The 13,167-nt window shown below is 45.6% G+C and overlaps 1 protein-coding gene across 7 annotated transcripts in view; it reads right to left on the reverse strand.

The window, feature by feature from the left end:
- The window catches only part of WASHC1 (WASH complex subunit 1), a 46,126-nt gene extending 33,877 nt beyond the window's left edge, over positions 1-12,249 (reverse strand). Inside the window, exon 1 of one of the 7 annotated variants that reach the window (XM_069807645.1) lies at positions 12,100-12,249. Coding sequence is in view for 1 of the 7 variants with exons in the window: in XM_069807644.1 (XP_069663745.1) it covers positions 7,386-7,422 (37 nt within the window). In the remaining 6 variants the exon portion in view is untranslated. Of the gene's footprint in view, positions 1-3,978; positions 4,116-6,963; positions 7,102-7,385; positions 7,438-11,339; positions 11,359-11,673; positions 11,979-12,099 lie in introns of those variants that run through there. The other 6 variants (XM_069807647.1, XM_069807646.1, XM_069807650.1 and 3 more) reach the window with 6 other exon arrangements.
- Between the last annotated feature and the right edge of the window lie 918 nt (positions 12,250-13,167).

Below are 13,167 nucleotides of genomic sequence, written 5' to 3' on the forward strand. Positions count from 1 at the left end.
TTACTTTAGGAAAGCGTTTGCAATGGAAATCAGTGAGCTGAGGAGAAAGGCACAAGTAGTAAGGTTGACATATTGGATTTTTAATAAATCCAAGGCAGCTACAGTGAGGTGGGAGTCTCTTGCTTATCTGAATGCTCTTGGGAACCATAATTTTATTTTTAGCATGATACATAACAAATCTCTGCTCAGTACTGTGCTGAAAACAAAGACCACACTTTGGAGCAAAGTCAGTTCAGGGTGGCGATAAGACACATCAGAAATCACCCTGTCTCCTCCTTCCATCCTCATATTCCAGATGGATATATTTCAGGTCATTCAACCCTATTAGCAAAATGCCGTATTTCATCTTATACTTCTGCTCCCAGAAACACAACCACAGCTTCCTTCCAAGAACAGCAGCTATGACATTACAGGGCATGCATGTGCACACACGCCCTTGCTCCAAGTAGGTTAATGAGAGTTCTTCCATCCTGAGACTCCCAGGAGCTGCTCATTGCTTCTGGTGACTGGATTTTTCCTTAGTAACTGTCTTGAAAGCAGCCTCCTTATTTTAGGATCCTTTCACATATAAAACCTAAATGGTCACTGAAATCTTTCAGTTGTGTTCAACACATGCACCAGAGCAGTATGCATGCTACTGGATGCAGCTGGGCCAATACCACTGATCCATAATTCAGCCAGGAGAAGGCTATACATCACCCAAGTTTCCATCCTGCCAGCCTTGCTCACCTCTCCCTCAGCAATTCCCAAATAGCCTGCCTCCCATGTTTTTGCTCACAAAAATAACAAAAAAGTTCCTGGGACACAGAGGAGGGTATAGAGAAGAAATCCATTTCTCTGAGCACATTAGAAATTGTAAACTCACAAATATGTTACTGTTAGGACAGCCTGATTAATGGCTAGAGTAGAGTGTCCATACAGTTTTCTAACCCAAACTCTGCTCGGCCTACACAACTCCCTTCAAACTTGTTTTCTCCATGTGTCTTGCTCATTCAGACTGTAAAAAAACAGTCTACAGCTGCTTATTACAGGGATTCATCATGCAGAGTGCTGTACATCCATATAAGAAAATACTCATTAAGCTGAAGAGAAGCAAAACAAAGGAGGATCAAAAAGTAAGTTATTTGAAACAGACAGAGATACCTCGGGACACGACACATTACCTCCATGGTACCTGGAGGTCTGCAGGAGCTAGTCCAGGGACCACTGCTGTGTGCAAGCTGTATTCCAGCCTGTACAGCAGAGCAGGCTGAAAATAACATAGAAACACAGCCTATACTGGAGGAATTCACAAAACAAGAGCCTGAAGAGATAGTTACAGCATAAAACAACTGTTTAATAGGTGAAAATTACGTGTCTTCACATATTCTTTAAATTCCCTATCTTGTTTCACAAAACAAAAAGATACCAGATTAGACTTGCCTGTAGCCAGTCCTGTACATTTAAGAAACACCATCCACCCTCTCGAGATTTGTCCTTTCTGATCCTACCACAGCAGGTTAGGAAAGAATTTCTGTAAATGTGATGTGGCTGTTGTTTTGGTTGGGTTTTTTTTGGGGGGGTGGGTTTGTTGTGGTTGTTTTTTTGGTGGGTAGGAGGGTGTTTAATAATGAATCATATGGGAGGTAAAAGAAGGAGGAAACCTAGGAGCCTTTCTGCAGACTTGCAAATTTGCAAAATCAAGCCCAGCCATCAGAAGACCTGGCTCTGCTGCAGGAAGCCTAGACCTATTCTGTTTCACTTCATGCATCACTGGCAACCAGACTCTGCATCCACACTCTTTAGCAGCAATGTTTGCACACTGATTAGTCTTCTTGACTGGGCCTATTCAGCAGGCAGGAAATTATTATTTAGTGTTGTAAAGCATACAAGTTAATCTGAGAGAAGTACAGCTAATTTTGAGATGGCATTTTTTGAACTGCAGACCACAGCCAAGCTTGAACCCTTGTGCTTTCAAATCTACTATTGGACTGACAATGCGGAACAAAGCAACCAGATAACACAGCAAGTGCGCAGTTAGGAGATACTCTGGCTCTGACAGCAAAACAAGTTTACAATCCTCCCCACCACTGGTCACAAGTCTTTTGCTGCATCAATGCTGCTGATGGTTGGTATGCCTATTTTTAACTCAGATCAGTTCAATGACCCAATTTACCACAGCCAGATAAACAGCTGTAATTGCCCAGTCATGAAACAGAGTGCAAAGCAGGAGCAAGAAGGGGACTTCTTAAACTTGCTTCACTATCAAAACCATTACGATGTAATGGTAATCCTGCCCCACAGGATGAGAAGGCCAAGCTTTTCACCTCTAGAGGCCAGATGAGATTATACAGCCCCAGTATGATTTCCCAGACTCTCACCAATCCTAATTCTCTTTGTGACCTTTCTAAAGCCAAACAGTTTAACTGCTGACTGACAGATACTCACACTCAGAAGCAGCACTCCCCCAGCTACTACCAAACCGTTTCCTTCCTCACACTCAAAAGCTACAGACTGTTCTTCAGGACCCACTGCTTCCTTGCAAAGGGAGGAACACACAGTAGTAGGGCAAAGCAGGAAAAGCCCCAGGTGCTCCTGCTTGCACTGTCACAGTTCAGCTGTCAGTAAACTTCAGTTTCACAGCTTCTCAGTGCAGCCTCTCACATGAGCTCCAGATTCTCACCTTTCCTAAAAAAACACGTTAGAGAAATGTGGTAGACTCTGTGGGAACTGCTGTCAGAGACAGATACAAGAGACAATTCTTTCTGTGCAAGGTAACAAATTAGAGATTTATAGCAATAAAGAGGAAAAACAGCAACAGCCTTCTAAATGACTAGACTCAGGCAAAAATCGCATGCTACAGCTGCCATTTATTACCTTTTGTAACCAAACTAACTGGAGAAATGAGCCAGTTTTACAAACACTTTGAGTAAAGTCCTGACCATATGCTTAGAATAAAAGCAGAATTGCTTCCCACAACAGACAGGGACTGCAGGAACAAGGAAGATTTTAAAAGGAAAAAATCAAAACATTCCCAAAAGTCAGGAAGGAAAGGAAAGACTGAATGTCACTCAGCAAGACTGACTCTTCCTTTATCTCAACCTCCAGTGCATTGAGAAGGAAGCAGCACATTTCCTTGCCATGCTCCATCATCAGAATTAGGCATTACATAAAAAACAAAGTGCTGCAGATTAGAAATATCTCAACTCTCCCACCCTGCCCAATGGATGCCAAGCCTTTATGTAACATAGACATCAAAGGTGCAAATAAACTGTTCGTATCTTACACATGGAAGTGGCTTTCAGCAAAGCAACAAACTGGTTCCAGTATGACTCCTGAATCTTAAAGAGGGAGCTGGTGTGTTTCAGCAGAAAGTACAGCATCCTGGAATTAAGACAGCTGACATGAAACATTCAGATGCTACAGTGAGAAATGGGCACATAAAACCCCAAAGCAGGTATGATTCAGAAAAGCAGATGTCAGATCACCCAAGAGGTTTAATCATTAGTGGTATGACCACCTGTGGGTCACACTAGGCAGAAGAAATGGCAACACAGCGCTTTAGTGATCAAAGAGGCTCTGGAAAAGAGTTGGAACATCTGGGGGCTCCAGCCACAATTTATTCAATTATTTTTTCTATGTCAACCTTCATGATCAACACAAATGTGCTCTGGTGTTATATAATAACCTTATTTGCCTTATTAAATTGCAAACAAAGAGAAAAAGGTTGATTTCTCACTGCACCACCTGCTTACAAGTGCTATATCCTGATTTAGAAGTTCTGACGAGAGCTAACAACTGCTCAGATTCACACTTTTGCCTTAAGCTGTCTATGCCTTAACCTCAAGCAAGCTGGTACAAAACTTGTCAGGGCTGATGGCTATCCCTCTGCACCCAAAGCTGCTCTCTCCTTCTCAGTTCCAACATCCGCACTAGCAAAAGCTGAGCGAAACAACAGCAGTGGAAAACACAACATCAGCCTCCACCAGACTGTCTCACCTTTCCAAAAGGCTTACACCAGGACAGATACAGGCTGAGCACTCCAGGGCTTTCAGGTATCTGGAACCAGCAACTGGTCATACTGTTCAATCATCACAGGCAAGTCTAGTACTCTGATGGCTACATAGAGATTTGCAGCTCCGAACCCAGAGAAGGAAGTATACAATTCACTGCTCTGGGTAGGTAGAGAAACACTCCACCTGTTTTGCTCAACTCTTGGGTTACTTCCCCCTGGACCCAAGAACAAAACTTCTTATGTCAAGGCTAAGCCCAAGAGAACTTGTTATGGAGCAAACAGAATAAAAGAAGCAACAGTAAAAGAAGCAACAGTCCTTTAAAAAATATTGCTCTATGGAGGACTGATCACCGAGATGATTATCTACAAACAAAAAGACCCCACAACCTTAAAATATCTTAATTTTTCAAGGAAATGTAAACAAAGGCAATACAAGAAAATAATGTGGCTGCCCTCAACACAGGCAGAGACTGTAAAGCTATATAGAAGCACTTACCAGATACATGCTTTGCTATGAAAATAAAGGGAGAATAAAGCAAGCCACCAACAATACTTGCTTCCTTAACATGCTTCAAGGGACTACAGTAAGGGGCTTCAGGGGAGAAGAGGGCTTAAATACCTTGGAAAAAATCAGTGTGTATCCTTCAAAGATACAAGGGCTGCTTCAGCAATTACTGTGCTGCTGCTTCTGTCACTGCATTGGACAGGCAGAATGAACTAAAGGCCTTTAATTCCCACATGCAGTAACCTCTCCAACAAGAAGTGACTGGCTATCTTCAGCCCTATGTCTCTCCTTTGTAGGACCCTAATAAAAGATCAATGCATTGTAGCCACCTGCAAGGATGCAGAAATCAGCAATATGCAGTAAAACACAAGTCTGCATATCCCTTACCACATACCACTACACCACCACCACCAGGGTGGTCCCACAGTGGGAACAGACAAAGTCACAAATGATCTACAGATTAAGATTAAACACACTCAAACGATGGAGTAGAGACAAGCTTTGGGCATAGCTTATCACAAGGTGCTGTCCTCTCTGATAGAGGAAAGTCACATCCATGACTTGGTTCATAGCAAGAAGTCATCTCAAATTCCTCTCTGACAGTAATTTCTTACACATAGTACTTTCTATCATGTTTATCTGAACAAACACCGTCCCATCCTGGCTGACAATAACAGACCTCTGTTACTTTCACTTTCCTCTGCTCCAGTCTAGTGTACTATACTACATCAGCACATTGCTCGCAATACCCAAACGTGGCTTTTAGAGCTCACAAAGCTCACAGCTGCTACAATGTCTGCTGTGTCTCATCACAAACTTCTACTACTGTACACTTAACTATGGTACTCTGTAGTACTGTACTATACTTAATATACTACTACATCATTCTCATTCTCTACTTTCCACATAGGCTTCCCACAAAATTTCAAATCATGATCAAATCTGCTGGCATATTCAAGTCATATCTTGGTTGTACTACAAGCTTGCCTAGAGGCCATTCCAACAAAACATCAGAACTAACTCCTGCAAGGAAAAAATAAAAAAAGATAATTGTATCACCTTGCCCTCCACAAATAAAGCACACTCCTATGAGTTTACCAGCTGCAAAGCCAGGGAACTGTATTTAAAAAAAGAGACTTAAAATGCTGGAAAAGCAAAACATGTCATTGCATATGCTCCTCCTGTTAAGGGACAGCATAAGGCAGTGTGTGCACATGCCCTCACACAGATGTAAACACGCAACTGAAATGAAAGCTAGAAGTTGCTTACACTCTGGTGGTAAATGCAGCACAAGAGCCTAGATGTAAGTCCTATTTTATGCAGCAAATGATCATTCTGCCCTGTGTTGACATTCACTGGAGGGTTGAAATATAGTCCTCCAGCAGAGCACACAAGAGGTAACTATCCTGGGTAGGAGAGGAGGATGTATTTCCAGCAATGAGATGAGAGGTTCACCACAGTCCCTGCGCTAAGCCAACTTTACCTTTTTTTGGGGGGGGGGGGGGGGGGGCAGGGAGGGGAAGAGAGGAGGAGAGAAGCACTTTGATAAGTTAAGAGGATGAAAAGTCTATTTATATTTTTTAATTAACCATATTCTACAGTGTTATTAAGCAGCAATCAAAGATGCAGATGGTACTGATTTGATTGGCAAGAGGTGCACTGTGCTGAATATTAAGGAACTCTGCCCCTATAAATAGGTCTAATCACCATCTGAAGGCTGGAAGGCAGTGATGAAAGAAAGCATTAATAAGACCATAATTAGGCCCCATAGCAGGCTGTACTCCACCAGAGTGCTCATGTTACTAGACGTCTCTTCTAGTAGCATCCTCAAACTCTGTTGTAGACATTACTGCTTTGGGTCTCAAGACCTGCAGTAGCTACTTTAGACAAAGCTATGAAGAGTGGGGTTTCTCCATCTTTGGAGGGCCTGGCATCGGTTAGGATTTTACCTTCCAGTACCACTTCTGGAGCAAGAGAGCTCTCCACTCCAGCTGTCCCACCCTGCCCACTCTCAATGAGCAAATTAAACTGGGCAGCTGGAGCTCCCCAGGCACAGAGACTGGCAAGGGGAGCACGAAAGTGAGAAGATTTAGAAGCTGTTGCTCTCCCTCCCCCTCAGAGCAGCATCAGGGCCACATCTACATCACAAAGTTAACCTAGCCACAGCTGTAAAAGCTATTTCTGCTCCTCTGCTCCAGCTTTAGAAAGACAGATACTTACTCAATCTCATCAACCTCATACCTTCAGCCTGTCCTTACAGAACAGCATTACCTCAGAAGAAGAACAACAAAAAAGTCCGTGTAGAAAATGAATCCTACAAGGCATCTCCTGCTACATGCCAATACTTTCAAAAGTTGCTCATTGATATGGGACTGCTTGAACAGCCAAGATCTTTTCAAAAGGAGTCAGCCTCCCACGTCATACCACAGCCCTGCAGAAACACTGGAGCACTGAGGAGTCTGACCTGATACTCAGCAGGACTCGGGGGCTCGCACTGCATTTCATACAGTGCACATCCTGGCCTTGTGGGCTGATATTCTGCTTGGAAAGGGCAGGAGTGCATTCCATCATTGAAGCAGTCTCACCTCATCTGTTCCAGCAGCTGTGGGAAAAGGAAAAGCTTTTTCTGCTGCACTGGTAAGCAGCCACTAACTACCCAGTGATATAACACCACTCAGTTCTCCATATCCAAACAGTGTGGAATTACTGGTCGTTAGCATATATGCAGTACCTCACACATCCGAGTACCTCAAGAACATTGTGTTGTACCATGATGTCAGCTAGAGTGCTAGGTGCCTTTTTGGTAGGTGAATCTACTTATCACTGACAGCCGTTTAGTCATTGTACTAGAAAAAGGTATTAAGGTAATGCTATGAAGATACTCACTTTTGGAAACAGCAAGAGAGACTCTGGTATGAAGCATGCATCCAAAACCCCAAGACTTTTTTTTCCTTCAGTTAATTCCCTAAGTTGCAGAGGGAACACAATAAATAGGCTGCTTTGCAACAAAAGAGCAGCCTATTGACACAGGTTCTGTAAACTGGGTGCCTGATAGGAACATGTCTCCCTAGGACACAGGCTGTGTCAGATACCACCAAACACCCGTTGCTACTTGTGTTTGTCCCATCCTGCTGTTTCTGGAATAAAAGGCTACCTGTATGTGGTCCTTCCTGAGCACTCAGAGCTACCAAAGGAAAAGTACTGGCCTGTCAAAAATCTATTTCTGAAAGCACGAGCCCCGTATTTAAGGCAGCCCTTTCTCAAGAAGCCAGAGCCTGTTAACAGCTTTGGCTCAGACACAATGCTTTTAAAGAAACAGTAGCTACTGTAGCTATTAAAGACAGATGAAATCTATGAGCAATATGACATTAAGGAAAAGACATTATTGACAGGTAACTACTGCACATGAATTGGAGAATTTGGGTTCCCACCAGCAGCATTGTCTCTTGGATCAAATAAGCGTGGGCCTGAACCAATACATCAACAAACTCAGTAATCGTTCTCAACTGGAGACCCTCACTTTTCCTAAAAACTACTCAGAGCCACTTAGATTTGTTGGTTTGTCACATACTACACTGCCCCATTCCACTTAGGCTAAAGAGAAAGGATCAAAATTTGAGACCTCGGAGCCCAGCTTTACAACAGCATATAGCAACTCCCTGGCAAATTGTGAAATACCTGACATTTAAAGATGGATCACATAAAATCAAATTATATCAACTCTCCAGAAGACAGAATGCTATTACATTATTTTTCAAGGAGAATCTGAAAGGTAGAGACTTAAAAGAATCTAGAGGTGCACTTCAATCCTCTCAGTTCCACAAGCTAAGATGGCCTCTAAGCCACTACTGTCTTCAAGACAATCCTTCCTCTCAACGCAGAGCTCTGCCTTGCGAAGCAGTCAGCAGCCCTCACTGCCATGAGGCACCAAGCTGCAGGCTGCATCACCTTGCTGAGAAAGCCCTGTCCTCTAAGCACAGGCTGAAATTGATTTCCCTCAGCTGGATACATAAAGCTCATTTTGACAGACAGATGTTGATATCTAAAGTTAATCAGATAACCCACTCTGCAACTGTCACCTTTGGCTCTCTTCATTAATGGAGGCAGTCAGGCACTCTAATGAACAATTGATCTAAGTCAACCGTCTACAACTGACCAAAAAGCACTGTGCTGATTGTCTGCCTTCCTTTCTTCTCACTATTTATTATAAAAGAAGCTGAAGCAAATAGCTTAGCTACACCTACAATACAGACATCAAAAGTAACACTGAGAATCCCAGCCCAAACATCCAGACACAGCTCTTCATTCGACTTCCTAAGTGGAGGTACTTTGGTTTTGTATGCCTGAAGTACACAGAAGCCACTGGCTATGCCAAAAGTCCCTTGGAGGGCCATTTCCCAGCAGTAAGTTCTCTTAAATACTGGAGTTTCAAAAGCAGGCTATGTGTAACACTGCTGTAGAGCTTCCTGCAGAACATTTGGTTCAGAAAAATGAGGAGCTGCTCAATCTTACTATGAGACCACGGCAACAAATACATGCTTCCAAAAACATAGCACTTTCCTTAAAAAAAAAAAAAAAATTTAAAAAAATCCAGTTAATTTTTCCTTCAAATTTTCTGATGCAAAATCAGTTTGTCTCCCGCAGAGCAACCTTAGCTGCAGATCTAAGCATTGCCACATCTCACTGCCACAAACCCTAACTAGCAATGTCCTGTTTTTCACCTCTACATCCAGCACCCTCTGCTCCAAAGTTCTGGAGTTTTACAGCACCCATACCCCACAGGCACTGTGTTACAATAGATACCGAGATATTTAATGAAGGCAACAACCAAATCAAACTGGCAAAAAAAGCAGTTCCTGCCTGTTTTCTACATTCAAAAGCAAAGGAAATGCTTGCATTTCTGCAAGATGACAAGAGGGGAACTCACTGACTATAAGGAAGTGTCTTCAAGCCTGTTCACATTTGCTAGAAGGAATATCCCTACAGGGTGGCCTGGATGACAGGAGCTGACAAAAAGCTGGGTCAAAAGAATGACACCTGGGGAATCAGTAACCCACTAAACAAACTGCTGGATGGACTATTTGCTGGCAAAGGTTATCAAGGGGTCTAAGCAGAGGTCACTAGCTATAGAAATTGCTTTTTGAGTGATAAAAATTATTCCCTTCAAGCTCATACACCACAGCCACAAGAAACATCACAATTTCAGGCACCATCCTCTTCTTCCTCTGTACACTACCTTTAATCTAAAAAAAATTATTAAAAAAATCTGCCTTGCTTTCAGGCTTATCTCAGTACTATTTTTCCCCAGCCCTCAATTTCTACCCTTCTATTTTACTGGTCAGGTTGAGCGTGCAGTGACTACAGTCACCTGGTATTACCAGAACCCAGAAGCTAGACTGCAGAGTAGTTCCCAGGGATTATCTGCTTTCAGTTTTCTTGCCAATTAACTCCTGAGTTGAGACAACAGCACTTTTTATCTGAAGGAATTAAGATTTAAAACTCATTTTAAATATCCAGAGTGATAGAAGAAGGGCAGATGCTAAGACTAGCAGCCTGTGCTGCTCCAGGAGCGCCTCAGGCATTTTTCTGCCTGAGGGCTCTTTGGAGGTGTGGCCGTTTCCCCCCAGCCAAAGCATCCCAGGAATACAGAGGTGTATCAGGCAGCCTTTACATCGCAGCTTTACTACTCAGACAAGACAAACATAATCAAATATCCGGAGAACTTATCAGCCCCTAGCTAACCTTCCTAAAAGAACGTCTAAGCAAGGGACAGTTGAGTGGAGCACCTCCGATTCCCTGGACAACTGAAACAGAGAAAGCCTCTACAAGGACATGCCAAAGTCACTTTGCTTCCAGCCCTTGCCTCTGGCAAGAGCAGCACTATCCGCTCCACTTCCTTTTATCGCTCAAGGAACGCTCTGTATTTCAGAGAACTGGCAAGAAATAGGGACAGTTTTAGCTTCTACCTCTTCTACTACAGGATAGGTCAATCCAGTCTGCAAATCACTGCCAGCAACACCCGCCACGCAACCTAAATGAAATAAATAGGTCATCTCAAGTAAACTCCTAGCTGACATTTGCCTGAATCACGTGAAATGCCACAACCACAGGCAGCACTATCCCACACTCATCATTGGAAGCTGCACTGTAGAAGCGAGCACAGCCGAGGATTAGCCTACTCTCCCCAGGGATGAAAACTCTCCTCTTTTGAAAGAGGCCTTTGGGAAAATCCAGGTGCTGTCTGACCACTCAACATTTGAACCACACAACTTAAAAAAAAAAAAAAAAAGGAGGGGGGAAAACCTCACCACAACAGGACTTCTGTGGATTACTAAAATAATACTAACAATGATAATCACTGCTGGGTGTGGATTCACAATGATCACTATGCCCATCAGCAGCCTTTCTTTATGTGTACAGCTACGTCTAGTAGCCCTGTGGTCTTTTTACTGTTGGCTCACTCATTCTTTATTTTGAACACAGAAAAAATTCATACAATAAATGCATTTATCACAACAGCATTTGGGTTCACTTGCAAACACCGACAACGCATTTTTATTTGACAGATCATTACAACACCACAGCTACCAGCTTGGGAGTGATGAACATGCCCTCGTGCAACTTAAGGGCAATCCATATTAAAATTGATTTGCCAGTACTCCAGGTAGGAAACTGTGTTGATGCACTGAAGGACCAGAAGTTACGTTTTTTATAGTCTGTGGTGTTCTCTGAAGTGAGCCGATAGTTAACAGTAACCAATCAGTACTTGGAATAGTACAAACCCCTCACAACTCTATTACAAGCCATTAGCTAACTTTGAGGAAAAATGATGTAACTCACATCCCAGAATCCTCAAACTCTCTATCGTGAACACCTTCTTCTCTTTCTTGTGACTCCCTTCAGCTGCAGCATCTAGCTGTCTATCCCTACAGGGTACCTAACCTACACGGAGAGAAAGCATCGCCCTTCCCAATCCCCGAAGGACTACGCTGAGTCCAAGTGTCCCACGCATCATCACCAACTTGAGATTTCCACGCTCCATGCCTGCCTGCCTGGTTCTCCCACCTACTTCATGGCTCAGCGCTGAAGAGCCGCATACGAAAGGTAACAAAAGACTTTTCTAAACCTGCTATCCCACCCAAACAGGTACTGCACGACTCTCATTTCACGTTACCAAGCTCTTCTTCCCGAGACCTGACGGGGTCCCCGACGGACAGAGCCTGCGGCCGCCAGAAGCGTTTCACCGCGGGGCGACAGGCCGCAGACCCCGCGGCGGCCCCTCACGGACGCTCACGGGGCCCCGCCAGCGCCTACGGCCCCGCTCAGGCCCAGCGGGAGGGAACTCTGCCCGAGCCCCGGCTCCTCGCCGCCGAGTCCGGCCAAAGCTGTTCCCCTCCACGCTGTCGCCGCGGGGACACCCCCTGCACCCGGCCCTCCTCGGCGCCCTCCGCCAGCCCCGCCGAACCCCGGTGTCCCGCCCCGGGCGCCCGGCACGGAGCCGCCGCGGCGGCGGCGGGGGGGGGGGGGGGGAACGACGGCGGGGGGGGGAGGGCCCGGCCCCGCCCAGCGCGCGCTCCCTGCCGCGCCGCGCGCCCCTCACCTGCCGCGAGCCAGCCACGCCTCGGCGCCGAGCAGGAAGCGGCGCCCTGCACCGCTTCCGCCCCTAGTTGCTCGTCACTTCCGCCCGGTTAAGGCGCCCCTGCATCTGGCTGCCTGCCCGCCCCTGCCCCGAGCAGGGGGCGGGGCTGCGCATGCGCGCGGTAGAGGGTGGGGCGCGGGGCGTGAGGCGTTCTCCGACGGCGGGGAGCGTCGGCCATGTTGTGGGCTTGCGGCTGGCTGCCCTCTCCCCTGCCCCTGCCGGGCCAGGCGTTGTGTCGTCTGCCCCGACTGAACCTCTCCCCGGCACTGCTGCCCTCCCTTATGCCTCAGTCTCTTTGCTGGCCTGGGCCCCGGGTGGTCTGCCAGCCCCAGGTGGCGGGCAAGTGGAGCTGGCGGTCTGTCTGCCCCGTCACAGGACACAGCCAGGCAGGGAGCCCACTGAGGCTCCTCGGAGCCTTGCTGGGTGCCTCGTGAGGGAGGTGTGATGACCCTCCAGCATGCTTCTACAGATGGCTGCCCTGCTGGAGCACTGTGGTTCTGTGAGCAGTACTGCACCGTGAAGAGAAGGGGGTGTTGGGACAGCTCTCGGCCTGGTCCCTGCCCACGTGTTGCAGAGTCACGGTTTGAGAGAAGATCCCGCAGATGTTGCCACGTTCAGCCCTGCTTCTGTGCCTGGCTGCTTTTCTGCTTCCACGTGTCTGGTACAGAGCATGGCAAGCAAAAGGGGGAATCTGACTCATACACTTGCTTGTTTCCTTTCCAGTGCTTGTGTTTAGAGTTGGGCAATTTAAAAATTGGCTTTGTAAAATAGTGATTTTCTCTTTTAAAGTACGTTCTATTAGTTTGCTCTTGTGTCACTTCTGTGCTCCCCTTTATGCACACATTCTAGCAACCAAATTCTTCCGGCACAAATGCTCATGAAAAGTGAATTTCAAGAGTGCATCCCTAAATATTAAAACCACATTTTAAAGGGCTGTGTGCTACACGACAGAGGTATTTGCATGCCCATCCACTTTAGGATCAGAAACAATTTCTCAAGACTTATGTAAACAGTTACAACTTACTGCTA

The sequence above is a fragment of the Haliaeetus albicilla genome, chromosome 19, assembly GCF_947461875.1.
Source record: "Haliaeetus albicilla chromosome 19, bHalAlb1.1, whole genome shotgun sequence".
Lineage (NCBI taxonomy): Eukaryota > Metazoa > Chordata > Aves > Accipitriformes > Accipitridae > Haliaeetus > Haliaeetus albicilla.